The 27,438-nt window shown below is 36.2% G+C and overlaps 1 protein-coding gene across 2 annotated transcripts in view; it reads right to left on the bottom strand.

The window, feature by feature from the left end:
• Window positions 1-27,438, bottom strand: part of Csmd3 (CUB and Sushi multiple domains 3) — a 976,611-nt gene that overhangs the window by 65,891 nt on the left and 883,282 nt on the right. For both annotated transcript variants that reach the window (XM_041637611.1, XM_041637612.1), the window contains 6 exons: window positions 16,044-16,124; window positions 15,368-15,481; window positions 10,963-11,151; window positions 10,461-10,607; window positions 9,236-9,424; window positions 325-510 (listed from right to left, as the gene is read on the bottom strand). In XM_041637611.1, the coding sequence (XP_041493545.1) occupies window positions 325-510; window positions 9,236-9,424; window positions 10,461-10,607; window positions 10,963-11,151; window positions 15,368-15,481; window positions 16,044-16,124 (906 nt within the window). The remainder of the gene's footprint in view (window positions 1-324; window positions 511-9,235; window positions 9,425-10,460; window positions 10,608-10,962; window positions 11,152-15,367; window positions 15,482-16,043; window positions 16,125-27,438) is intronic.

Here is a 27,438-nt window from a genome sequence, read left to right as displayed (position 1 = left end):
TTCATAGTAGAAAAAAAAGATTATTAACTAACTCTTCATCCTAGGACATTTCAGAGATTTGCTTTTAAAAGTCAACAGTATGCCGGGCGGTGGAGGTTCAGGCCTTTAATCCCAGCACTCAGGAGGCAGAGGCAGGCGGATGTCTGGGAGTTCGAGGCCAGCCTTGTCTACAAGACCTAGTTCCAGGACAGGAACCAAAAGTAACAGAGAAACCCTGTCTCGAAAATCAAAATAAATAAATAAATAAATGTCAACAGTACACAGAATTTTAAGTCATAGCACACAAACTACACACTTTTGACACATTTCTGTAACCATACACACCAACACAACGAGGGGTCTTGTTATGATTACTCCATGTTCCATCTGACTGGCAGGTGGCTGTGGTGAGTTCCTTGGATGAGAGTCTGTATCCATCATTGCAAAAGTAGGTAACTCGGGTTCCAACCAAATAGTCTGTTGTCAGTATTCCCCCATTTGTTGGGGCTTTTGGAATGCCACAGGAAATTGCTTGAATAAAAACACACAAAACACACATACACAATTATGGCAAAAGGAAATGCAATAAGACCTCATGAAATCTTTAACTGTCAAACATTGGGAATTAAGGTCAGGTGGTGGTGGCATATGCCTTTAATCCCAGCACTTTGGAAGCAGAGGCAGGGGGTTCTCTGTGAGTTCAAGGCCAGCCTGGTCTACAAGAACTAGTTACAGGAGAGTCTCCAAAGCTACAGAGAAACCCTGTCTTGAAAAAGAAAAAAAAAAGAGAAAGAAATTCACAATAGATCACAAAAGAGCTTTTCTGAACTGTACATTTTGAATAATTTATTTGAAACTGATAATAAGAGTTTAAGTTGGTGGCTCTGTATACCATTCTACGTTTGTGTCTTGGCCTCTCAGCCTTTCTTCATCTATTTTGGTTTTAGTGTTCATAAAGTCTAAGTGGCAATACAGGTAAATATATGGTGTGGTTAGTGCTTAGTGCACAGCATTGAGTTAGATTGCCTAATTTGATAGTGCTAATCAATAAGTATTAAACATTATGTTGGGAGACCAGAAATTCTCATTTCTATGTTGTCTAGAAATAAAAAAAATAATATTAACCAAAATATATTTCTTGTCATAAGAATAGCCACAATGTGTGATGGGCACTAATGATAGCAGAGTGCACGTGGGACTTGTTCAATAAATAGCAGGCCAGAATTTATTCTTGCAAACATAACTATAAACTTTCTAAACTTCATTTTAGATGCTTAGTTTTTAACTACAACACATTAGCTTAGGTGAGCATTAGTTTTTCTATGCTATGTTGTCACAGATATTTATTTACATGTATATATCAGTTCATTTGCTTTTAAAATACTATATATAAATTCTACATACTGACTCTTGTCCATGTTTGTCCAAAATTACACAATAAGCATTTCCTAGATGATAAACAATTATATAATTACCTCAACCAATGTCTGACAGCATTTAGAACCATAAATAAACTAAAATTCTTTTACCCAGTCAATAAGACTTCAATTATCATTGGTGTCCTGCCTGCAAGATGTGCTAGTACAATGACAGCACAAACCTTGTGGGGTTAACCCACCAATGTGTGATTTTATGTCAAGCCCATTCCATGAGTTAAAATCACTACCCAACAACTGCTTGGATGACCAGGAACCTGAGAAGATAGCCCAGGGACCTAATAAAGCAAACACTACTTTTCTAAAAGAAATTTAAAAAATAAAATAAAAAACAGTACAACCATCATCAGAGAGCTCCCCACTGCAAGCAGAGGGGAACACATAAAGAGACTGACAGCCTGACATTAAGCACAGAGTGAGAGACTTCGGAAGACTCAGTCCAAAATGGGAAGTCTCCGTCAAATCCTTTCCTTCTGGAGCCAAGGAACCCTGAGGAAGAGGAGGCAGAAAGATCATAAGATCCAGAGGAGATGGAGGACACCAAGAAAACAAGGCCCTCTAAATCAACATGAGCATTCTGGTAGACTTGACATACAATGATGCTGGATTCAGAGAGCCTGCACGGGTCTTTCCCAGATGGGGTCCTAAGGCTAAAAGAAGAGCGGTGACAGGACCCTATCCCTAATCCAGAAGCTATCTCTAACTGATAACCACTTGCAAATGAAAATTTAGAGGGTTTTTTATTAGTTTTTTTTAATGATTTTTTTATTGAGCTCTATATTTTTCTCTGCTCCCTCCATGCCTCTTCCCTCCCCTTCAAAATCCCCATGCTCCCAATTTATTCAGAAGATCTTGTCTTTTTCTTTTTTTTTAAATTTATTTATTTATTAAAGCTTCTGTCTCTTCCCCACCACCGCCTCCCATTTCCCTCCCCCTCCCCCAATCAAGTCCCCCTCCCTCCTCAGCCCGAAGAGCAATCAGGGTTCCCTGCCCTGTCCTGTGGAAAGTCCAAGGAACCCCCACCTCCATCCTTTTTTTTTTCCCCCCCGAGTCACAGAATCACACCAGGACACCAGGGAAAGAAAGTTCTCTTAAGGGTGGGAAACTTGGCCAGCAGTAGGAACTCAGTGGTATCTTTGGAAGTTCTTTGTCACATTATGCTATGTCATGTTTTTTCTTTACTTTTCTAAATTTTATGTAGTTTTTATTTTTATTTTATTTACATATTTTTCTCTCTACCTTACAAAACTTAGCGTATATATTTTGGCTTCCAGTTCTGTGGTATTATTCCCGACTGTGGGAATTTGTTGGTCTGTCTTTCTTCTGCTTCATTGTAGACTCTTTTGCTTCTCTTTGTTTTGTCCTATTCTGAAGCGTTAGTTTTTGTTTTACCTTATTATATTATACTTTATTAGTATTCTTTAGAAGACTGTTTTCTAATGAGAGACAGAAAGTGATTGAACAGGAATAGGAGGGAAGTAGGGAAGAACTGGGAGGAATAGAGGGAAATCCATCATCAGGATGCATTAGGTGTGAAAGATATCTATTTTCAATACAAGGGGAAAATATGATATTTGTATTTCCACTTGGCATGTCTATAAAGACATAGGAATGTATTTGTGTCTATGTCACCTCAGTACCAAGTATTATCTGGTCTATATTTAGTGCAATACCTTACATATATGAATAGTTTTTGGATTATGAAAAAGGCAATATGTAAATAATTCTATGTGGTGCTATTTTGTTTGTAATCTAACAAATAAATCTTGCCTGAAGATGAGTGTGTGGACCTAGGCACACTAGTTAACCATAGAAGCCAGGCAGTGGTGGCACACACCTTTAATCCCAGCACTTGGTAAATGCAAGCAGAGGGATCTCTGTGAGTTCAAGGACACCCTTGAATCAGTCTAGAAGGGAAACAGAGCAAGGGTGGCTCACACCTCTAATCACAGTACTTTTAAGTCACATGCCTTTAATCCCAGCACTAGAAAGGTGGAGAAAAGAATGACATGGCTGGACAGAGAAAGGTATGTAAGGCAGGCGGAGGAAAAGCTCAAAGCATTCAGTCTAAGGATTCACAGAGTCAGGATCTTGGCCACTTTGGTCTGAGGATTCCAGAGAGGTAAAAGGTCACCCTAATGACTGGCTCCTTTACTTCTCGAATTTTTTAGCATTTACCCTGATATCTGACTCCAGGATTTTATTATTAAGACCAATTAGAATTTGTGCAACAATTCTAGACTTACTTTTCTCAACATAGCAAAGTATATAAGGTACAGAGTGGTGTCTTTTACTTAAATATTATGAAGGTCGTTTCTGTTTATCAATCCTTTAATTCAGAACAAACTTGTTTCTTTTTACTTTGTAAAATCTACCATGTATTTAATTTATGTATATACATGAATGGAACATAATGAGTGGAACTTAGTCAAGTCAATACAAACCATTTAAAACTTAACAGAAGAATCAACATTACCAAATAGTTTAATCTATTGCAATTTTCTGACTTAAAGATTCTGAATAGAAAAGTAACACCGAATCAAGAAAGTACATTAGCAATTTCAAACAATTATGTTTTTATCCTTTCTATAATTACAAAATCTCTAACCTTTGTTAGAAAAGTAAATGGTCCCATGATAGCTCATCAATATTTATATTTTCTCATATTCTTGTGGGTAATTGTAATTTAAATAAGCCCTCTTTCCCCAATATTCCTTGCCAAAGATCAAGTATTTACTGACTACACACACACACTCACAAACATGCACTTATACTCACAAATACAAACACATATGAAAGTACACATGAAACACATGAATACACATACATGCATAAGAACACAAACATGAACATATACACATTATTGAATCTAGGTGACAATAAAATAAATGTAGTTAAATAGTATAAATTCCTTATATGTCTAGAAAAACGGGTTACTTATGGCTGAAGTACACTATGCCATAGTCAAATGGCTAGACCAATACCTTGTTTGCAGATAGCTCCGTTTTAACTTCTGTGATGGTTTGAATGAAAATGCCCCCATACAATTGCGGGCTTAGTCCCAGTTAATGTACTGTTTGGAATGATGAGAAGGTTTGGCCTTTCAGACACACTTCCATTGCACTGGTATTGACGACAACACTCTCAGAATTTAGAATGAAAGACACAGAAAGCTTTTGTGACAACCTTCTAACACCCTCCACCAAATAAATAAATACATAAAGAAATAAAAGAAACAGTCTGAACCATTGAAGAGAGTCCTTAAAAATTGAGAGAAAGATGCTCAAGTCTAGTTCTTCATATGTGATCCAGCAGGTGAAAACCTTATCCTCTGATCTTCTAGGCAAGGCACAGCATTTAGTAACTCCAATCAGAAGGCTCTAGCAGGGAAGAGCAGCTGAAGGCCAGGACTCCAAATGGTCCCAACACCACATAACAACAGTGCCTAGTTGTATAATGGAATGGAATTGTTCCCATTTTAACATTGGTTCCTGTATGCTTGTCAATCAGTGGCTATCTGACATTCCAAAAGAAAAACTTATTTAATGAAATGCCAACACAGAGAGCCAAAGAAATTTTCTAGTTATAACTTGCTTGTGTTGTCTAACTAAAACTTATGTAAGTAAATGTTAGGATATCTAAGACACTGACAAGCAAGGAGAATAATTCATTGAAGAATGTAAACAGAAGTGGCATTAAAAGTTTGTACTACATAAACAACTCTTTCCAGTGACTTACTTAGAAGTATTTAAACACATAGGTCAAACATACAACAAACACATTTTTACAAAATAATCTTTTTAAATGTTTTGATGAAAATACGAGATCAGTTTTGTGAGAAAGACAAAGGTGTTTTTGAAAACAAATACTGTGTAATTTTACAAGGTTAATACCTTTCCTTTCTACTAGGCTTCAAATTGTTAATTGTAATAGAAAACTGTCAAATAAAGACAAAATATTGTGATATAACATATGAAATGTGATATTATATACCTAAAATTAGTTACATGATCGCATTGATTTTGGGAAACAATTGATGTTTTCAAAAAGTTACAGATGATTTTTCTTTTAATGCCAATCCAGTCATTTGGAAATAGAATCAGAGTTCCAGATTGCCATGACAAGAATGTTTACAGCCACCTGAAACTCCGGCTTTAGCATCCAAAGAAATCAATATCTATAAATACCTTCATTCACCTGTGCATATTCATGTACATACACAGGCACACGGACAAACAATTAAACTTAATGAAAAATAAAACCTTTGATTACATAAAGATTATATGTATATATACATACATTAAAAATACATACTCATAAATATTTTGTAGCTATAAAGTGAGGATAAATATAAGGTACTTTAATGTCCATTTAAAATATATATGATTTAGTGTCATTTCAAATACTTTTAACTCCTAGTATTATTATATCATGAGATCAAGTATTCTTTTCCCAATGACTCTTAAGAAAAAATGATCCTGGGGTAGGTTGAGTCCCAATTTTCTGAGAAATCGCCGTATTGATTTCCAGACTGGTTGTAAAAGTTTGCATTCCCACCAGCAATGGAGGAGTGTTCCCCTTACTCTACATTCTCTTCAACACACACTATCGTTGCTGTTTTTACTTAGCCATTCTGACAGGTGTAAGATGGTATCTCAGAGTCATTTTGATTTGCATTTCTCTGATGGATAATGGTGGTGAATATTTCCTTAAGTGTCTTTTAGCCATTTGTGTTTCTTCTGTCAAAAATTCTGTTTAGATCTATATGCAATTTTCAACTAAATTATTTGGAATTTTGATGTCTAACTATTTGAGTTCTTTATATATTTTGGGGATCAATTCCCTGTCTGATGTGGGATTGGTGAACATCTTTTCCCATTCAGTAAACTGCTTTTTTGTCTTATTAACTTTGCTTTACCGAAGCTTCTCAATTTCAGGAGGTCCTGTTTATTTATTGTTGCTCTTATTGTCTTTGCTACTGGGGTTATATTTAGGAAGTGGTCTCCTGTGTTCATGCATTGAATGCTGTTTACCACTTCTCTTCTATCAGGTTCAGTGTGACTGGTTTTATGTTGAGGTCTTTAATCCATTTGGACTTGAGTTTTGTACATGGAGATAAAACCGGACTTGCTGAACATAGCGGACAATGAGGACTACTAAGAACTCAAGAACAATGGCAATGGGTTTTTGATCCTACTGCACGTACTGGCTTTGGGGGAGCCTAGGCAGTTTGGATGCTCACCTTACTAGACCTGGATGGAGGTGGGTGGTCCTTAGACTTCCCACAGGGCAGGGAACCCTGATTGCTCTTCGAGCTGATGAGGGAGGGGGACTTGATGGGGGAGGGAAATGGGAGGCGGTGGCGGGGAGGAGGCAGAAATCTTTAATAAATAAATAAATTAATTAAAAACAATTAAAAACAGAAAAAATAAAAAAATAATAATAAACTAGAAAAACCAAAAAAAAAAAAAAGATGGGGGCAGGACAGAGATGGAGAGCACAGAAAAAGATACTTTGATTGAGGGAGACATTATAGGGCTATCAAGAAACCTGGCACTAGAGAAATTCCCAGGAATCCACAAGGAGGATGCCAGCTAGACCCTAAGCAGTAGTGGAGATGGTACCCAAACTATCCTTGCTCTGTAGTCACCATAGAACCTTCATCTGGTAACTGATTGAAACAGACACAGAGATCTGCAATGAATCACTGGGCTGAGTTCCCAAAGTCCAGTCGAAGAGAGGGAGGAGTAAGAATATGAGCAAGGAGGTCAAGACCATGCTGGGGATACCCACTGAAACAGCTTACCTGAACTAATGGGAGCTCACCAACTCCTGCTAAGAGAGGGGAGGAACCAACATAGGAAAAAGCTCGAGGATCTGAATGTGGGTCACAATTGTATGACTGGGGCAGACTACGGGGCCACTGGCAGTGGCACCAGGATTTCTCCCTAAGACTTATGCTGGCTTTTTGGAACCCAATATCTTTGGAAGAATAATTTGCTCAGCCTATATATAGTAGGTAGGGCTTTGGGCCTCCTACTTTAGTCATTGTGGGGGAAAAGGTAGAGTGAATGGGAGGAGGGGAGTGTGTAGTAACTGGAATTGGTATGTAAAATAAAAAAGATAGACAAATCCTTATTCAAAATAATCAAAAGACAGAGGGAGAACATCCAAATTAACAAAATCAGAAATTAAAAGGGGGACATAACAACAGACACTGAGGAAATTCAGAGAATCATTAGGTCATACTACAAAAAACTGTACTCCACAAAACTGGAAAGTGTAAAAGAAATGGGAAATTTTCTGGATATATACCAGATAGAAAAATTAAATCAAAAACAGGTGAACAATCTCAAGGAAATAGAAGTTGTCGAAAAAGCCTTCAAAAAAAAAAAAGCCCAGGTATGCATGGTTTTCGTACATAATTCTAACAGAACTTCCAAGAAGAGCTAATACCTATACCTCTCAAAGTGTTTCACATAATAGAAACTCAGAAAGACCATTGCAAAACTCTTTTTGTTTGTTTGTTTGTTTTTTGTTGTTGTTGTTGTTTTTCGAGACAGGGTTTCTCTTTAGCTTTTGGTGCCTGTCCCAGAACTAGCTCTTGTAGACCAGGCTGGCCTCGGACTCCCAGAGATCCGCCTGCCTCTGCCTTCCGAGTGCTGGGATTAAAGGCGTGCGCCACCACCACCGGGCCTCCAAACTCTTTTTATGAGGCTAAAAATAACCCCAATACCAAAACCACACAAAGACTCAACCAAGAAAGAGAATTACAGTCCAATCTCCCTCATGAACATAGATGTAAAAATACTCAATAAAATACTGGCAAACTGAATCCTCAGAAAATTGCTCAATTTAACAGTCAGCCTTTCTATAAGCTCTCTCTCAAATTAGATGCTAGTTACAACCAATTATTTATTTTTATGCTCTAGATTATATACATATATAATTTATAGTGCATCTACATATGTATACATATGTGAATATATTTGTATATACAATTTTTTGCATGTATATATGCAATAATAATGCATTTTAAGTCAAATGGTGGTGGTGCACATCTTTAATCCCAAGACTTGGAGGGAAGAGGCAAGCAGATCTCAGAGTTCAATGCCAGCTTGGTCAACAAAGTGAGTTCCACCAAAGCCAGGACAATACAGAGAAACCCTCTCCTGGGCAGGAAGGAAGGTGGGTAGGGGATTAAGTAGTATGCCATTATTTTGTATAGTTTAAATTTATTGGCTTAATTATACTACCTTAATTCAAGAACTTCACTATATTATATTTTCTGATTAACAAGTTTGTCATTTGGTATCACAAGATCCAGATATCACAGAGTGTTTTGTTTTTTTTAAGGAATTACAAATGAGAATGAGATATATATTCCTGCCGAGTCATAAAACCACAAAAAAGGAAAATAAACAGATATTACCTAGAGCTTTTCTCATAAATTTGTTTCCCAAAGAACAAAATCCTGTGGTGTTGAACTAAAATCTATGATGTTCTTACATATTCTAGGTAATACCTTCATATACACTAACTCAATTTCCATTTTTTTCTCTATAAGGTAACAGTGTTTGTGGATAAAATATCTTTTTTTTTTAAAAAAAAAGCATATGGCAAATTAATCATATAACATCCAAGAAAGGTAATTACACTTTGTGCTCTCAAAGTCAATTTTATGGAAATGAATCCATTTCTAGGAATGGATTTGCTTCTAAATATGTAAACTTGATAATGCCCATTTTCTGCTTAACATTAAAAAGGTAAGGTCAATCATTTATTAAGGCCTGTTTCTGTTTGGGGATAAGATACTTCACCTTGGCAGGCAGGGACCGGTGCATCCCACGAATGATACCCATAGGAGGACTTTCTGCACACGGCGCTGCTCTTCCCAACGAGTCGGAAGCCTCGATCACAGGCCCAACGCACCACACTGTTCAGTTGTCCGCCTGTCTGGCTGATGATGTATCCATGGGGCGGCGATTCTGGGGTGCTGCAGTAGAAGGCTTTCCAGAAGAAAAAGTGATCACTGCTTAATCAACAACCAGATGTTCTCTGTCATCCAAGTTTATGAACAGCTATGCAATTAATGCTGACTTAAGAGTAAGCTCGTGGTTGTTTTATTTCAATGGCGATTGTATATTTTAGTTTCTTTTAAAATGTGTACTCACATGGCTTGTAAAATGCTTGGCTACCCCTACTCTCTCCCAATTTTTATTGTCATCTACATGTCTGCTTTTCAGTTCATTCTGTCACCTGTGGATGTCCAAAAGCTCTGCGATGTATCACCAAATTCAAGAAATAACTTATAAGCTTTTTTCCCCAATATATTTATATTATTATTTCAGAATTTCATAAAATGTACCCCAATCACACTTGATTCCCCCACAAGAAGTCACTAATGTTTAGATAATTAATTAAAGGAGAGGGTGGAATTATTTCATCACAGAATGAAATTCAGACACAGAGATATTACCCCAAATTATTTAAAAATCATAAATGGACAGTCTGTAATTCTTATTTATTTAAAACTGAATATTATATATATATTCCTCTGTCTGTTTTTGACTTGTTTGTCTTATTTTCTGTGTGTGCTTGTATGTACACTAAACATGTGACTACTACAAGCTGCGGTCAACAGAGGGTGTCACATCTCCTATAACCAGAGATACAGAAAGTTGTGAGCCAATAGATAAAAAGAATACAGACACTTGCAAGGTCAATGCATGTTCTAAACTGCTGAGCTTTACTTAAATGTATTTATATTGATTTCATATGTATTGGTGTTTTGCCTGCATATATGTCTACATGGATATCTGTGTAAGGGTGTTAGAGCTCCTAGAACTGGAGTTACAGACAGTTGTGAGCTGCCAAGTATGTGCTGGGAGTTGAACCTGGGTCTTCGGGAAGAGAAGTCAGTGCTCTTAACTGCTGAGTCCTCCCTCCAGCCCATCTTAACTCTTTAATTCAATCTTACTCTTTAATAATAGTCACCACAATGACAGAAGTAAGATAGTTGCTAAAATTCTAAACATCACATACCAATGTATCTTATCCTGAAGCCTTTCTTGTTATTGCCATGATCTGCGGACCATTGAAGAAATACTTCATGACCATTGCTTGTTACATTAAAAGCATTTGAATAATCTCCGCTGAGGGAAATAAGCACCGGACTCTGAATATTTGGTCCTTTAGAGAGAAAATAATGGAATATAGATATAAATAAATGCATTCCCATTTATTTTCAGTGTTCGTATGCTTAAAATAGTATGGAATATTAAAGTAGTTTTATACCCAATGTTCCTTATCGGTAAGGAAAACCTAATACAAAATGATTTCCCTAAGCATTTTAATGATTTCTTTAAACTGTAATGCATAAAAATTATCAGACTAACAACAATTCTCATAGTGAATGAAGTCCATGAGGTTAAAACAATAGCTATAAGATAAAAGTAGCATAAGCAATTATATTGAACATTTATGTGTACGGTTAGTGTGTTTCCACTGAATTTGTGAATATCCAGGAAATATGACCCATGGTTACCATCATACACCTGAAGAACATCAAACTCCTTTTCCGTCTGGAAGAATTCTACAAACATGCTGATGTTATAGCCTTTTTCTACTGAGATGCTCCAGGCACACATCTGCAGATTTGGGTAACTGTCAGGATATCCAGGACTCAGTATGACTCCTGTCGAGTCCAGTCGTAATTCATTGGCAGGACAGAGCACTGTGAAAGAAGGCATCATTACTAATATTTTAAAATATACACAGAAGTTGTGTTTTTAATACCAAATGATTGTTTTACATTCATAAACAAAAAGAAGATAGTAGCTGGAATTTGTGTTAAATTACATTTTTTAAGGTGCTATGTAAAATATTTCATGGAGGCCTAAAAATTTACTGTAATTTTTCTTCCTTCTGTAACATTGAAAATGTCTTCTTTATGATAAATAAATATATAAAGACAGTGCATTTAGTTCTTTTACTTCTTCACATATCCCTAATTAGTTTTTTGCTCTTGTATCTTTTCCTCTGACTTGCCCATACTTTATTCTCCTTACTTCCAACTCAATTTCTTCTCATTCTAAACTTTCAACCCTCTAGGGTACACGGTCCAATAACAAAATACCACTGTCTCAAGGCTTATTTCATGAAAATTTCTTTCTGGTCTCAGGAAAGTGATTAGCCATAAGGACGTTATATGGTTCCCAGTCACCAGGTATCCTGCAGCTCCTGATGTTAGCTCCTAGATGCTGGCTAAAACACAAATTCTCCAGTCATATTGCTTCTTCAAAATAGTACATTCTTAAAATAACAAAACAATGTATTTATGTTCTCCTACCCTACCCATAGTCAATGAATTTTAATCTCGGGTTCATATAATTTGTGTATTCGAACAAATAGTCGAGATATCTACTTTAATATTGGTTTTAAAATAGAGAATAATGTAATTATTAGGCCATAAGTACTCCAAAGACATCATTTAAAATTAAATAGTAGATCATAGGGTTTTCAGTATAGTGTTGTTCACTATGTATCATATTGTGCATAAATAAATCCATACATAACAAACAGGATTAGAGCTAGTATAAACTAAAATGTTCTATTAAAATAAACATTACTATAATAAACCACCCAGTATATAACAGTTAAATGTTTTTAACTTAAGACTATACCCTACTTCAGTGTTTTAAGTAGGACACTTAACTATCAAGAGAACAATGGAACACAAAATTTTTAAAATTTTAATAGATTGGTCATAAACCACAGACCATTTCCTAATTCAACTAGTGTGCATACATTTTACAGTTTTGGTATTAGAAGGTAAGCCATCAAAATAATTAGGTCCTGATCTTAATAATTTGTTTTAATAATTCTACTTTAAAACAGCAAAAATACCACATAGAATTTACTAAAATAGATAAATGATTAGCATATTCATAATTTATGAAGTGCAGTTTAATATTTTGGACAATTTAATATTTTTGAGTTAATGTTTTCAAAAAGTACAAGAATAATAATAAATAATAGTGAATTGTATGCATGTAAAGCTACTCTCTCTGTGGAAAACTTGGAATATTTGAAAAGAAAATGGACCAGAACAAATTTTCAGATATGTAAAATTAACTATAAAGTATTGTGATAAACATCCTATTGTTAATTCTATGTTGTAGCTAGAGTTGAACATGAAAGTAATGTTGCTTCTTTAAGAAAAAAATGAAAATATCAAATAATTTATAAATTGACTGAAAATGATATAGTAGATGTGTTCAAGAAAATTTGAAAGGAATGAGTATTTTGCTAAGTTTGTTAAATTTAACTTAAAACTGGTAAGTCTGAAATACATTGTCAACTAATGCTTTCATAAAGTCCATAGATTTATTCTAAACAATAATTAATTAATAATTAATTTTTATTGACCCTCTCAAGTGTCTGTGACTAGTTATTGAATTTGTTTTGCATTTTCTACAGGAGGAAGAATAAGATTTATAGTAATCTAAAGAAAATTCTGGTTTTAGAACTGAGACATCGAAAACATGAAAAAGCTGGACTGTGAAACCCAAAGGTTGTTGAGATTAGTTTGTTTAATTTCATTTAAGAATTTTTTTTTTTTTTTTTTGGATTTTTCGAGACAGGGTTTCTCCATAGCTTTTTGGTTCTTGTCCTGGATCTAGTTCTTGTAGACCAGGCTGGCCTCGAACTCACAGAGATCCGCCTGCCTCTGCCTCCCAAGCGCTGGGATTAAAGGCTTGCGCCACCACCACGCGGCTCATTTAAGAATTTTTGATCCAAGCCGGGCGGTGGTGGCGCATGCCTTTAATCCCAGCACTTGGGAAGCAGAGGCAGGCGGATCTCTGTGAGTTCGAGACCAGCCTGGTCTACAGAGCTAGTTCCAGGACAGGCTCCAAAGCCACAGAGAAACCCTGTCTCGAAAAAAAAAAAAAAAAAACAAAAAACAAAAAAAAAAAAAGAATTTTTGATCCAAACATAGAAACTCTCTTTCCAAGAGTCTAGAAGTTAGCTTACATATGTTGACCTAAGAAAGCAGTCATGTCACAGCTCTGACTCCTCGCATCTTTTATGCCTATTGGAATATTTCTCCATGCACTATCTCCTGAGAGGAAGAAACCCTAACTTTTCCATTTGTTGTATCTGTTCCTGAATATACATATACGTATATAAAATCCTAAATGGCTACAGAAAATTCTTCCATGGAGGAAAGAGTTGCATGCATGACACCTTCTTTTCTGATACAAGTTACAAACTACAGAATGAATACTCAAATGCAAAAGGTTCTGGCAGCCTTGAATGAGACCTTAAGACATTCTCACAATGTAACAAGTTCTTCACTGCCTTTTTTTCTGCTACATTAAGACACTCCTCTAAATAACCTTCATCATTTCATAAGGATTCCAAGGTAGAAGATCAAATACTAATTCCTACATATAGCATGATAGAATAATAAACAATGTTTTGCTGTCTTTTGAGGGACTGTCTTACTTTGTAGTTCAGAGTGAACTGTATTTAGCCCAGGTTAGCTTATAAATTGTGGGTAATCCTCCTGCATCAGTCTTAAATGTGTCAAGAATATAAATATGAATCACAATGGACTCATTGTTTCTGTTTTGAATATTATAGTAACAATTATGGTACTCCTCAGGGAGCAAATTCCATGTCAGAAAAAGTTCCAATATAGAATGTAAGCCAAGAAACCCTATTGTGGCATAATAAAATAGCTTAATTTTCTTCAAATTAGCAACCATTTATAATCAGTTACAATGAGTTAAATTTATGACCAGCACAAATCAATCATAAATAATGTTTGAACATCTTAATTATATTAGTCTTTCAAATTCCTTCCTTAGCTGTCTTGGTAAGACAGTAAATTCCTTTAGATCCCCGTCCAGTTCTTTTATGTCTCTCTGAATGTTCAATGGACAGTAGACCATCCTTCCCCTAATTTTTTTCTCCGACAAAATATCCAACTTTCATTGCATATTTGAAAATCAGAGTAACATGCCTCCATCAAACTGTATCTGACCCACAAGTAGTTACTTCTCATTATTCTATAGCCTCCTCGACTGTCACTTGGGGGACTATCATGGTCTTACATTGCAATGCTTATATAGCAAAGCCCATAAAAGGTTGGTTGACTTTTGTTTTGTTTTGCTTTGGTGTGTGTTTCTGTCTGTGGAATCCAAATCTTCTCATTCTTAACATGTAGTAACTAAAGGATTATAAAGCTAGTGATTAGAATATTTTTTCCTAATAAAAGGAAATGTTTATTTGGTACTTGTCTTGTTTTGGTTTGGTTTTCCCCTTTTTTTCTACCCTTAATCATACCTGTAGAGAAAAAACACTTTGCATAGGAAGAACTGACTTCAGACTAATTAAAATAATTAAATCTCAGAAGAATGAAACATCTTTTTAATTAGCACAACTGAGAAATCATTGAATTAAAAATACTCCGTATGAATTATATACCTCAAAAACCATATTATCAGGCAAGTATTCAATACTGAAATGACACATTTTGTGTGAAATTTTTTTTCCTTTTTTCGGATTTTTGAGACAGGGTTTCTCCGTGGCTTTTGGTTCCTGTCCTAGAACTAGCTCTTGTAGACCAGGCTGGCCTCGAACTCACAGAGATCCACCTGCCTCTGCCTCCTGAGTGCTGGAATTAAAGGTGTGCACCACCACCGCCCAGCTCTGTGAAATTTTTTCTTTTCTGCCATAAGCAGAAAAGAAAGGTTTAAGGAGTTAATAACCACAAGTTAAAAGTCACACCATGTGTAATCCCAGCACTCAGGATGCAGATGCAGGTGAAACTCAAGTCTGAGGCCATCCTGGGCTATAGGGCAAGAACTTGTCTCAAAAAAAAAAAAAAAAAAAAGAAAAGAAAAGAAAAAGTAAATAAGCAAAAAACTGCAAAACACCTATACCTTGACAAACTGGAGGTGCCCCATCCATCTGAAGCCGCTCTCCCAATCTGCATGTCAGAATTGCATTGCCAACCAGTGTAAATCCTGGAAGACACTGATATCTGATAATATCACCTGTTAACAGAAAAACAGGGCTTTCAAGACAAGCTACAATGTGTAGCTGAATGATGTTTTTATTTTAGGACCAGAATTATTTTCATTTATTTATTTTTAATCAATGTAAAAAAGCCTATCAATTATAAGCAGGGTTGACTCTTAAACATTGAACAAACAAGGCCTGGTAGCATGGATCTACCTTAAATGAAGGCAGGAGTAAGCTTCTCATGTATTCTTGATGAGGGACACTAGCTACATAGAAACAATTGCCGTAAGGAACTCGTTTGCTTCCTATAAGTATGATCCTTCCAAACTGGTCCAATTAAAGAAGATTGCCATACTATTGCTTATTACTAAGGGATCCAAGCATGGCATTTCTTCAAGCTCACAACACAGTTCTAAGATGCCCTTGACAAACAGCTTTCACTGTTTCTATTCTTCTTTAGATGGATTTACCTCCTTCACAATAGCAACAAATCCTTTCAACCCACAGGCTGCTGTACTGTTGCTTAGATTTTCATTTTAAGAAAGATAGTTCTGCTATGAGTGTACTTTTGAAAAGTAATTTTAGATACTTTACCTATTTCAAATTCATCATCTTCTGTCAAAATTTCTGCATTAGGTACAGGTGGTGGAGGCTGACACACTCTTAGTTGGTAGGCTATAAAAATACACAATACTTGTTTATTCCTTTTTGGAGAAAACGCCATGTATCAAAAATTATACAAGGTTTTGAAAGAATAAAATATACTTTTACTCATTAACTTTCAATTACTCATTTAAAAACAAGACTACAACCAAGGGAGAAAACAATTCGTTTTTTAATTGTGAGAACAGTTTATGTCATACACTCTATTTCTGCCCCTTCATTCATGTTACATGATTTGTAACACCTTATTATTTCTTTTTCTTTGTATTTCTTAGAGTGATCACATTTTAGAAACATGTATTGGTGTCTTTATTTGATCAGTATTTTCAGCTCTCAAGGTTCATCGTCGAATTCCTTGCACTTAAGGAACTGACTGACATCAGATAAGAGCTCAGTTTGTAGGCCTTTTTAGGCAATATTATAAGTACCAAGCTATTAGTATCCTAATTGACCTTCACAAAATTTTATCTTGTATCTGTGTAACTAGCTCGGTAATGCTTTCCATTTGACCAAATAGAAAACTAATAAAAGGAGGCAAAAATGCACACAAATCACATAGCTATTGTGTGTGATCAAGCTCTGTGTGAACCTACTTTATCTAAATTTCAAATATTAACTCATCCTGGGACATTATTGAACATGTGGAATACATGTGTGTAAATATAGTGTCTTGTCACCTTTAAAAGTCATATTCCTAGTTAAAATTGGTATTGGGTACCATTTAAAAACTGTCAAAAATGTCTCTGAATCTAAGCCTCATGGAAACTAACTCAAAATGATACCTAAAATCAATAATACTTTATTATTTTATTAAAATCTTATTTTCTCTGTGAAGTTTTGCAGACATGCTAATTTGTTCTTCATTGGTTTGTACTTGAAGCAAACGAATGTGTGTGCTTTTTTTCACATGATAAATTTTGCTACTAAAAGTAAAAAGGCGGGTATATGAAGGGAACGTGACATAAAAACATACTGATTTATACAATATGTCAAGGTATATGAATAGTGAGAGCATGTAAATGTCCTCTTATTTCACAGACTACATCTTCAATATCTCACCTTTGCAAGAGTATTGCTGGAACACCGATGAACATATGCAAGAAGAAATTATTGAAATAATTGCTGAAAACAAGCAATATTTTCACATTTCTAAAGGGTTACAACACCTAATGGACATTACAGATTCAGGAGGAAAAAACCTTGCACATAAACTTTAGTGATGAATTCTTACTGAATCATCACTGTCATCTTACCAAGATCCATTTTATAAAAGGTTAATTGGCTAGCAAATATCCAGGTTAGTAAGGACAAAAATAGAAATTTTAAAATAACTGTAAGAAAATAATGAAGAGATTTAAAAATATAGAGGGACAAATAATGGAAGAGTACACAGAAAAACACTTATGGTCTATTCTTAGGAAAATTTATTTGAATGTAATGCAGAAAAAAGATCAACTCAGAAAATGTAGCAAAGTGCACATCTACATGAAGCTTATTTTGCCATAGGTGTCGTAAAAATGAATTATTCATTGTTTTGAGGAAGTATAGCACATTACACACGGTTTCTGTCATTTATGGAACATGCAGAAAATTAGCTACCTTACTCAGTTTTAGTGTGCAATAGACCAGATGTTGTGAATTACTATTGATGAGGGCCATGCTATTTCCACAACTCCAAAGGGATGCTTTGAGCTAAAGTCTGCTTTGCTCTGTTCTGTTTCCAGTTACCATCAATTTCATAGGACACAACCCACGAAGCTAAGGAATCACAATGTGGCCACATAGGGTCTCCAGTACAATGTTCTTACCACTTTAATAAAAATAATAATACTTTTCCCTGATTTATAGATGTGATGCCCGAAAGAAATTTATTTGTTGTTGGTTTTGTTTGTTTTCTTGTTTTTGAGACAGTTTTCTCTGTATAAAAACAGTCCTGGATAACCTGGAAATTGTTTTATACACTAGACTAGGCTCAAACTCCCAGAGGTCCACCTGCCTCTGCCTCCTGACAAAACATCTTTTGAATCAAGTTTTTCTGTCTCCATCTTGGTGATTTCACTAATTCCTTTGGCTTCATTTCTTTTTTAACTTTATGCTTTAATTTCCAAATCTACAACAACAAGCTAGTCATGTCTCTTATGATCCTTGGTGGCTTTGTCCTTTACAGTACAAACATTAAGTCAATAAATCATATTTTATGTATAGCAAACATGTTTGTGCCTGGTTTTGAAATTAAGTATTACGCATACATTTGCCTAATTGCTCATAGTTTAAGACTCCAGGTGAACTCACCTGAGGAAAGAAAATTGTAAAACTGTTTTTTACCTGGTAATTGCCATCACTATGTCTATAATTCTACACATATGAGCTAAATGGGTGGCAGGTTGGGCGTTTCTGAAGATGCAGAGAGCTTCAGAACAAACAACTATTCTTTTCTAAAATACCTCCAATATTTAGAATTTTAAAAATGAGGATATAATGGAAGCGACTGTGGCTTAGAAAGTGTCTTAGGTGGAAGCTAAGTAGGATCTGCCTGGAAAACAATTTGGGTATAGACTGTAGAGTTCCAAATAAGAAAGGCATCCATTGCTGGTAGGAATGCAAACTTGTACAACCACTTTGGAAATCAGTATGGTGGTTTCTCAGAAAATTGGGAATCAACCTACCTCAGGATCCAGCAATACCATTCTTGGGCATATACCCAAAAAATCCTCAATCATACTACAAAAGCATTTGTTCAACTATGTTCATAACAGCATTATTTGTAACAGCCAGAACCTGGAAACAACCTAGAAGCCACTCAACTAAAGAATGGATAAAGAAAATGTGGCACTTTTACACATTAGAGTACTCCTCAGCGGGGGGCGGGGGGGAACTATGACAACTTGAATTTTGTATGCAAATGGATGGAATTAAAAAACACTATCCTGAGTGAGGTAACCCAGACCCAAAAAGATGAATATGATATGTACTCACTCATAACTGGATATTACCTATAAACAAAGGACCTTGAGCCTAGAGTTCATGATACTAGAGAAGCTAAGTAATAAGGTGAACCCAAAGAAAAACATATATAGATCCACCTGGAAATTAAATGCAGACAAGATCACCTGATAAAATTGGGAGCATGGAGGTGGGGGAGAAGGAGAAAAAGAGAGGAGATATGGAGGGTCACAGAGAACTTGAAGGAATGGGATAGTCATGATGGAGAAAGGACAGAGATGAGAGCAAGGAAAGAGATATCTTGATTGAGGGAGTCATTATAGGATTAGCTGAAACCTGGATCTAGATAAATTCCCAGGAATGCACAAAGATGATCCCTGCTAAGACCCTAGGCAATAGAGGAAAGGGGGTCTTGACTTGCCCTGTAGTCAGACTGATGGATATCTTAAATATCACCATAGAACCTTCATCTAACAATTGATGGAAACAAAGGCAGAGACCCACATCAGAGCACTGGACTGAGCTCCCAAAGTCCAAGTGAAGAGTGGAAGGAATGAGAATATGAGAAAAGAGGTCAAGAACATGATGAGTTCACCCACTGAAACAGTTTACCTGAGCTAATAGGAGCTCACCAACTCCAGCCAGACTGGAAAGAAACAAGCATAGGATGAAATGAGTCCCTCTGAATGTGGTTGACAGCTGAATTGCTGAGGCAGACTGAGGGGCCACTAGCAGTGACACCAGGATTTATCCCTACTGCATATACTGGCTTTTTAGGATCCTATTCTCTTTGGATGTATACCTTGCTCAGCCTAGATATAGTAGGGAAGGCCTTGAACCTTCCATAAAGAAAGGTGCCTTATCCTCTCTGAGGATTGGATGGGGGTGGGGTGGGAGGGTATGTGGAGAGAATGGGAAGAGGGGAGGGAGTTGAAACTTGGATTGGTATTTTTAAAAATCTAATAAATTTTGACAAAGAAAGAAAAAGAAAAAAGAAGTTGTGAAAACTAGAAGAAATCATCTTTATCTGTTTCTCCTTTGACATTGAAGCAGAATACAAAAATATTAGCAAGTAATAAGAAGTTTACAAAGTATTTTTCATCGGTTTCTGAATGTCTGCTACTTACCATAATCCTAGAATTTGAAGTTTTCGCTAACAGTATCTCAGGGTAGAAAAACACTATTTCATACCTGCTATGCCAGGATGAATTAGTGTCCTTTAATAATAGCGTCTTTCTTAGAATCTCAGATTGTGGTGTGAAGTGGAGTTACTGCAGATACGAGTTAAGTTCCACCGATACTGAATTAGTGTGAGGTTTTAATTAGGTGACTCATATCCGTATAAAAAAGAAATAATGAGAAAGAGAGGCATGGAAATGATTAGTCAGGAAGAAACTGTAGTGATTCACACGAAAGCTGAGAATACAATGCAGTGATTACTGGCTGATACCCAGAAGGTAGGAGGCAAGAAAGGGCCTCACACAGCTTTCAGGGAAGGCACGGAACAGTTTGAACACTGTAGCTCAAGTCTGAGTCCTCTTCCTGCTTCAGAGACTTGCTTTGCTATATCATTCAATTTAATTACATCAGCTCAAAAGGTTATAGTTGGGAATATATATATATGCACAAATTCATATGTACATGTGATATGAATTTTGAAAAGATAGACTTAATTTAAAGGAAAGTGAAGAGGAGTATATAGAAATGTTTGTAAAGAGGAAAGAGAAGGAAGGAATATTGTAATACAAAATAATCTCAAAAAATATACAAAATATGCTTGTCTTTAGGATGAAAATAAGGGAGGAAAGAAAGGAAGGAGGGAGGAAAGAAAAGAGGAAAAGAGGGAGGGAGGAAGGAAAAGAGGGAGGGAAAGATAGAAAGGGGAAAATGGAAGGGGAGAGATGTGAAGGGAAGGGAAGGGAAGGAAAAGGAACAGGTGAGGGACAGAAAGAAAAATAAAGGAGTCAGAAATCTAGACTTTACGATAAATTTCTAGTCAAGTGGTGTGCCACACACCTGTACCCTTACAACAGAATCACTTGTGAGACTAAAATGAAAAGATCACAAGTTCTAGGGCAGCATCAACTTAGGACAAGATTCAGTGAAATAATGAGGAGGGGGAGAACAACTATCTGTTGCTTTAAAGTCCCTAGTTCCTGTTGTTATTATTGCTATTCCACAAATCCTATGAAACTAATGGCAAATATTATTAAATAGGAATTCAGTGTACTGTTTATGCTTTGTGTCTGTCTTACATGCCATTAAACTGTTGATAAATTATCTAGACAGCATTCAAAGTCATTGTTCCTCAGCCATGAGGATTAGAGTTCTGACCCCCAGAACCTAGATATAAGTTTGTCAGCTAGTTATCTGAAATAAGTGATCTGGAATTAGTTAGCTAGAATTGTGGGTTTGGGGATGCATTTACGGACATTGCCCTAAGCAATAATGTGGGGAAGAGATTGAGAAAGACACCAAACCTCAACTTTGAGCTTTTACATACATACATACACACACATATTCAAATTTCTCCCCTTCTATCCCTTACTCTGACTCTCTCTCTCTCTCTCTCTCTCTCTCTCTCTCTCTCTCTCTCTCTAGCACATACATATTGACTAGCATGCATTTATGCACCCCACAGTTCCACACACAAAAGGAAAGAATGAATTAGTCTGTTCACACTAAGACACATTTCCTTCTACAATTGCAGAAGAACGTACAAGAGTCGAAGTAATTCTCCTCATCCTCTCTCATCCCCTTATTATTGATTACAATGAATACACACTGGATGGCATGGGCTGCAGACTGAGTTTACAGTCTGAGCTTGGGCATGTTGATTAGTTTTACTTTCTCTGGTCCCACTTTTGAGATCTGTTTTATTCCCTATGAATCCCCCAAGAAGCTATTTATTTGACATACAATGCTTTATCTCCATCTTCACTGAGGGAAGCTTAGCCCAAAATTTGTCACCTTCATATTGAGCAGTAAGTGCTTCACAATCTTGTCTTTGTCCATCCTTTGTTTTTCCTTTATTAGTTCTTGCTTCATTGACAGTATATATGGGAGTATTTGGCAAATCTTTACTTTTGTACCAAACTTATCGAGGTTCAATAGGTTGTTCATCAAGTAAGTTAGTACTGGGTTCCTACTGTGTGTCATGTGGGGTGATATGAGAATTGCACCTGAAAGGGGTACTTTTACTACTTCTCATATGCACGTTGATAGTGAAAGAGAAAGATGTGAGTCCAACAACCAACCAGTAGAATTTGACTAATTGAAGCAAGAGGTCTGAGTGATGGTGGTAATGATAGTAGTGGTGGTATGTCGTGTGTGTGTGTGTTGTGTGTGTGTGTGTGTGTGTGTGCGTGCTTATGTTTGGAGGAAGGAGAACATAGGGAAGAATAAACCTCCCAGAAAAGACAACATAAAGAGACAATGAAAAGAAATCAAGATGATTGTGTGTAGAAGTTCTGTGAGCAGAAAGAGAAAAAACAGAACTGTGCTAGAGAAAATTAAAAAAAAATAGTGTGTGGGCCATATTTGAGAAATAAATTATTTTAATTTGAGACTAAATAAAACTCTAAAGTTTAACCACAATTCTTTACAATAGCAACAACAATAACTACAACTAGAAATGGACTCGTAAAGGCTTTTTTTCAAACTAGGAACAAGCATATATTTTTCCTTACAAACGAACAGTTCTAAAGAATATTTGGATCTCAAGAACCACAGAACTAGTCCAGCAGATCAAAGGAAGCCAGCAAAAAGTGAACATACCAACAGCCTAGCTCCTGCCACAGACTCCTCTACTACACAACCATAAAATTCTGAAAAAGTTGCCATGTTAGTATCATTAACAAAGCATCTACACTTTGTGTTCTAAATAACAGTACTTCTAGATTGCTATCATTTAACTTGCTGTGCTTTCTCTTATAATTTGTCTTAAATAGAGAAGGTCTCCTCACGTATCATATTCTATCAAGGTGACATAAGCCACTCTCGCTTCCACATCTACATTCTCCCTCTGGCAACTTTCATAATATGAAATCTATTTTTATACACTCAATACAGTTTGAAGTAAAGAGAGACTTTTAGTAAAACTAATAACCTTTGCCTTTGAGGAATTTAATTGACATGGAATACAAAACATTCAATAACTAATAAATACTTGCTGAGGGCTGGAGAGATGGCTCAGCGGTTAAGAGCATTGCCTGCTCTTCCAAAGGTCCTGAGTTCTATTCCCAGCAACCACATGGTGGCTTACAACTGTCTGTAATGAGGTGTGGTGCCCTCTTCTCGCCTGCAGGCATCCACACAGACAGAACATTGTATACATAATAAATAAATAAATAAATAAATAAATATTAAAAATAAATAAATAAATACTTGCTGAGTGTCTGGGGTTATTGTAACTTAAAGAAAAAAAGAGAGGATTAAATGTGCACACCCTTAACCAAGCTAGTTAAAAATTCTAGGATGGCAGAGGAGAGCATCTTGGGGCCCAATCACCACTTGCTAAATGGTTGATACTTGATGACTGGGAGCTGAAAGAGAGTCAGTTTCCATGTTGGTGACTAGTCATAAAATGTTTATGGATAGTCCATGACTCAATATTCATGCACATATGAGTACCCATGATTGGGTTCATAAAAAAACCAAAAGAGAGCCGGGCGATGGTGGCGCACGCCTTTAATCCCAGCACTCGGGAGGCAGAGGCAGGCGGATCTCTGTGAGTTCGAGACCAGCCTGGTCTACAAGAGCTAGTTCCAGGACAGGCTCCAAAAACCACAGAGAAACCCTGTCTCGAAAAAGCCAAAAAAAAAAAAAAAGAGGACCTAAAACTAGAAGGTATAGAGCCCAGGAAATTGGAGGGAGGAAAGAGAACACGGATGGAAAAAAGATACTCTGGAAACAAGTATGAAATTTTCAAAATATAAATAAATTTAATTAAAATTTGAAAAGAAAATCTGTGCCTTGATTTTCTCACTTTTAAAATGGTTCTAAAACTGAATTTAAAATTCTTTAAAGACTTAGAATGGAGAGAGACAAATATTTTCATTGAACCTATATACCTTATCCAGAAAATGTTAACATCAGTATGACTATTGAAGTAATTCTTCAGTTGTTCAACCTGCAAATTCCATAATAGCTACTCTTCCTCATAAACACTGAAAATGCACCCATCTTCCAATGACAGAGCAATAGAGTCACTCTGGCTCTACAGGGAGAATTAAACTTTAAAGCTGCTGGGATTCTTTGCTGTTGTACAAGGATTTATATTATACTAGAATGTGTATTGCAGAAACATCTTATGGCAGAGCATAACAAAAGTGTATTCTTTGGTGTTAAAACTACTAGTTCAGTGCTGCAAGAAATTGCTCAAAATTATTTTCATGAACAGATGCTAAATTTCTGACATCCTCTGAGAGCCACAATTTCTCCAGAGTCCAGCTAAAGAAGCAATCAATCATGTGAAGGAAGTCCATGTGTAGGAAACAATCTTTGCCAATACATAACTGACAGAAAACTAAGATACAGGATACATAAAGAAAACCAACAACAACAAGAAAAGAGCCAGGAAAGCATACATAACAATTAATAATGGGCTATATTCAAAATAATAAATAGAAATGTCTGAGAAATATTTTACTAAGAGTTCATATGGGATTCCATGGAAACAACCAAACATCCCAGGCTATAACAGAGACTATTGGTTACTCTCCATAAATTGATTTTAAAGTTTAATTACTAAAGAAAAACTTACATATTTCTCTGAGCATTTAGTAGTCAAGCTGCTGCCTACACAGAGATGTTAGCCCTATTGACTAGTTTTCACAGTACTGGAAGTTACTCTGCTTCCTAACAGACAAGAAAGTAATGAAAAAATAGCTATAAACCCTGTAATTTACATGGTTATTTGCCTGCAATATATTCTGGTGTGATAGATTACAGATGTTGTAGGAGTCATAAACTATCCTCTGGTTGGACTTTAGGATCGCTCTGTGAGATAGAACCAATACCTGACAATACTCAGATGGCCAATATGAGGCATAGACATGCTATGGACCCGGGAAAAACCAAATTCTATTGCTCTGCTAAAAAAAGCATAGAAATATAAAAGCCTCGTCAAAACAGTCTCTTATACCCAGTGCTTTGTGCATCCATCACCAGAAAGGCATCCTCTTGCAGTAGGTGGGAATTAACAGAGAGAGCTTCACAACTGGATTATGTACAGAGTGAAAGACTTGGGAACTCTCAGACCTAAATAGGATGTCTTCCTCAAACTCCTCCACTCAAGGGCTCAAGGAAATATACAGAAGAGGAGGCATAAAAATTTAAGAGCCAGAGGACCAGGAAGTCTTTTGTGAGATAGTGTCTCCTACATATTATAAGGAAGCTACTCATGCTATCTCAACATCCCTGCCTGAACAAGATCTAGACAATTACAGTACCAATAAACATGCTGAACTGGAATGAAGGAAGCACATGGAGCCCCACCCTCAACACAAAGAACTACACACAATTAGTGACTGCTAAGATTGGGAGAATTTATTCTCCCCAGGGATCAGCCTTCAATTATTATCAACTACCAACTGGTGTGCCATGAAATCACATCACATTTATGCAGGCAGTACTGAATGTACTTAGCATACACACACACATTATGATTTGAGAGAGAATAGAGTATAGGAGGAATTGGAAGGAGGGGACATGGGAGGAGTCAGAAGGATGAAGTAAAGGAGAAAATGATTTAATTATTTTTAATTGTCATTTTAATTGCATAGAAAATATTATTTACCATCAAACTAACATAATTTCATGCTTTACATGTGTGCTGTAATTACTTCTGAAGAAGATAATAAGGTCTAGCAAAAATATCACTAGTTTAACACGGGTTAAAACTTATTTCTAAACTGAAAACAACCTTAAGTCTCTGTATTTGGGTCTGTGTGGGAGACAGAAGTTGACCTGTAACAGTGAAAGTGGTAGACAAATCAATACATTCAGTCACGGCTGACCCACACAGTATCAATGTCAGCTAAATTTTAAATAGTCTATGCACATACTTTCCTCCACACTTTTCATGGAGTTCTCTATTTAGAAACTTTCCCAGTTACGACTACTAAGAGAAAAGATGCATAGACTAACTCTTTACAGCTTTCAAATCCACAATTGATCTCAATCTCCATTCTTCTCAAAGGAAGCAATTTGTTTAGCGTGTCATTCGGCTTTGAAGCATCATTTTGCTCTTTAACAACAACATCGTGGTATTGTATTCTGTGTTCCAGGATCTAAGATGATAGCTATTATTTAAGTAAGTGCCATGTTTGGATGTGCGTGGATATCTGTTTTCTGGCCCAATAAATTTACTTCTTACAATTGCTTTAGAATTTGATTCTGGCCATACTTTTTTCGGTTATTTTTAATTTCCTATTTTCTTTGCAGTGCACCATCCAACCCAATTCCCAAAAAGAATGCTACATTTATCTATGTCTATTCAAGCGAGCTATTAGAGGCTGTTACAAAGAGGAAAACAGGACCCAGGCAAATTGCCATATTTTTTTTCTCCAAACCAAAAAAGCACAAGTACATAACCTTTTTGCTAAGTAAGGGCATACTGTTCCTTATAGATGATAAAAATAATGTTCTCACTTCATTATAAACACTAAGCCCTGGGTTAGTTCAGTGCTGACTCATATTAGGTCAACTGTCTGTAGATATAAGAAAGTTTTGCGTTGGGGATCAGGGAGGTGTTGGTAATTATATTTTAGGTTTTGCAATTTTTAGCGGTATTGTTTTTAAAGTCATCTAATATTAAACAATTTCACTTGAAAGTGTAGTAAAAGTTCTTTTAAAAAATGCTAGCTGGGAGATGGTGTCACACTCCTTTATTCCGAGCACTTGGGAGGCAGAGGCAGGTGGATCTCTGTGAGTTTGAGGGCCAGGCTGGTCAACAAGAGCTAGTTCCAGGACAAGCTCCAAAGCTAAAACTTTGTCTCAAAAAGCTAAAAAAGAAAGAAAGAAAAAAGAAAGAAAGAAAGAAAGAAAGAAAGAAGAAAGAAATGCTTCCCAAATTGTAAAGATGAAAAATAGAAATATCCATATGCATATACCTACATACACACTTCACATTTGGAGAAAACCTGCTAACGATTTAACATGAATCACAGAAGTGCTTTTGTTGTGCTAAAGTCACTTGAAAAGTCACTTTTGTACAATTAATGTTTGAGATGAGTGTGTCTATTTTGTGTCTAGATGAGTCAGACTGTCAGAAAGGGGAGCAAATACTACTCCTTGGCTTTAAGAAGAGGAGAACCTGTATCCCGAGGTAGATTAGCAGGAAACAGCTTTAATTGATTTCCTGGAGAAGTAGTCACAGAAA

This window comes from Microtus oregoni, unplaced genomic scaffold (genome assembly GCF_018167655.1).
Source record: "Microtus oregoni isolate MIOR12 unplaced genomic scaffold, Mior012 000053F_ref0000044, whole genome shotgun sequence".
Lineage (NCBI taxonomy): Eukaryota > Metazoa > Chordata > Mammalia > Rodentia > Cricetidae > Microtus > Microtus oregoni.
This window is presented reverse-complemented; position numbering and strand designations above follow the sequence as displayed.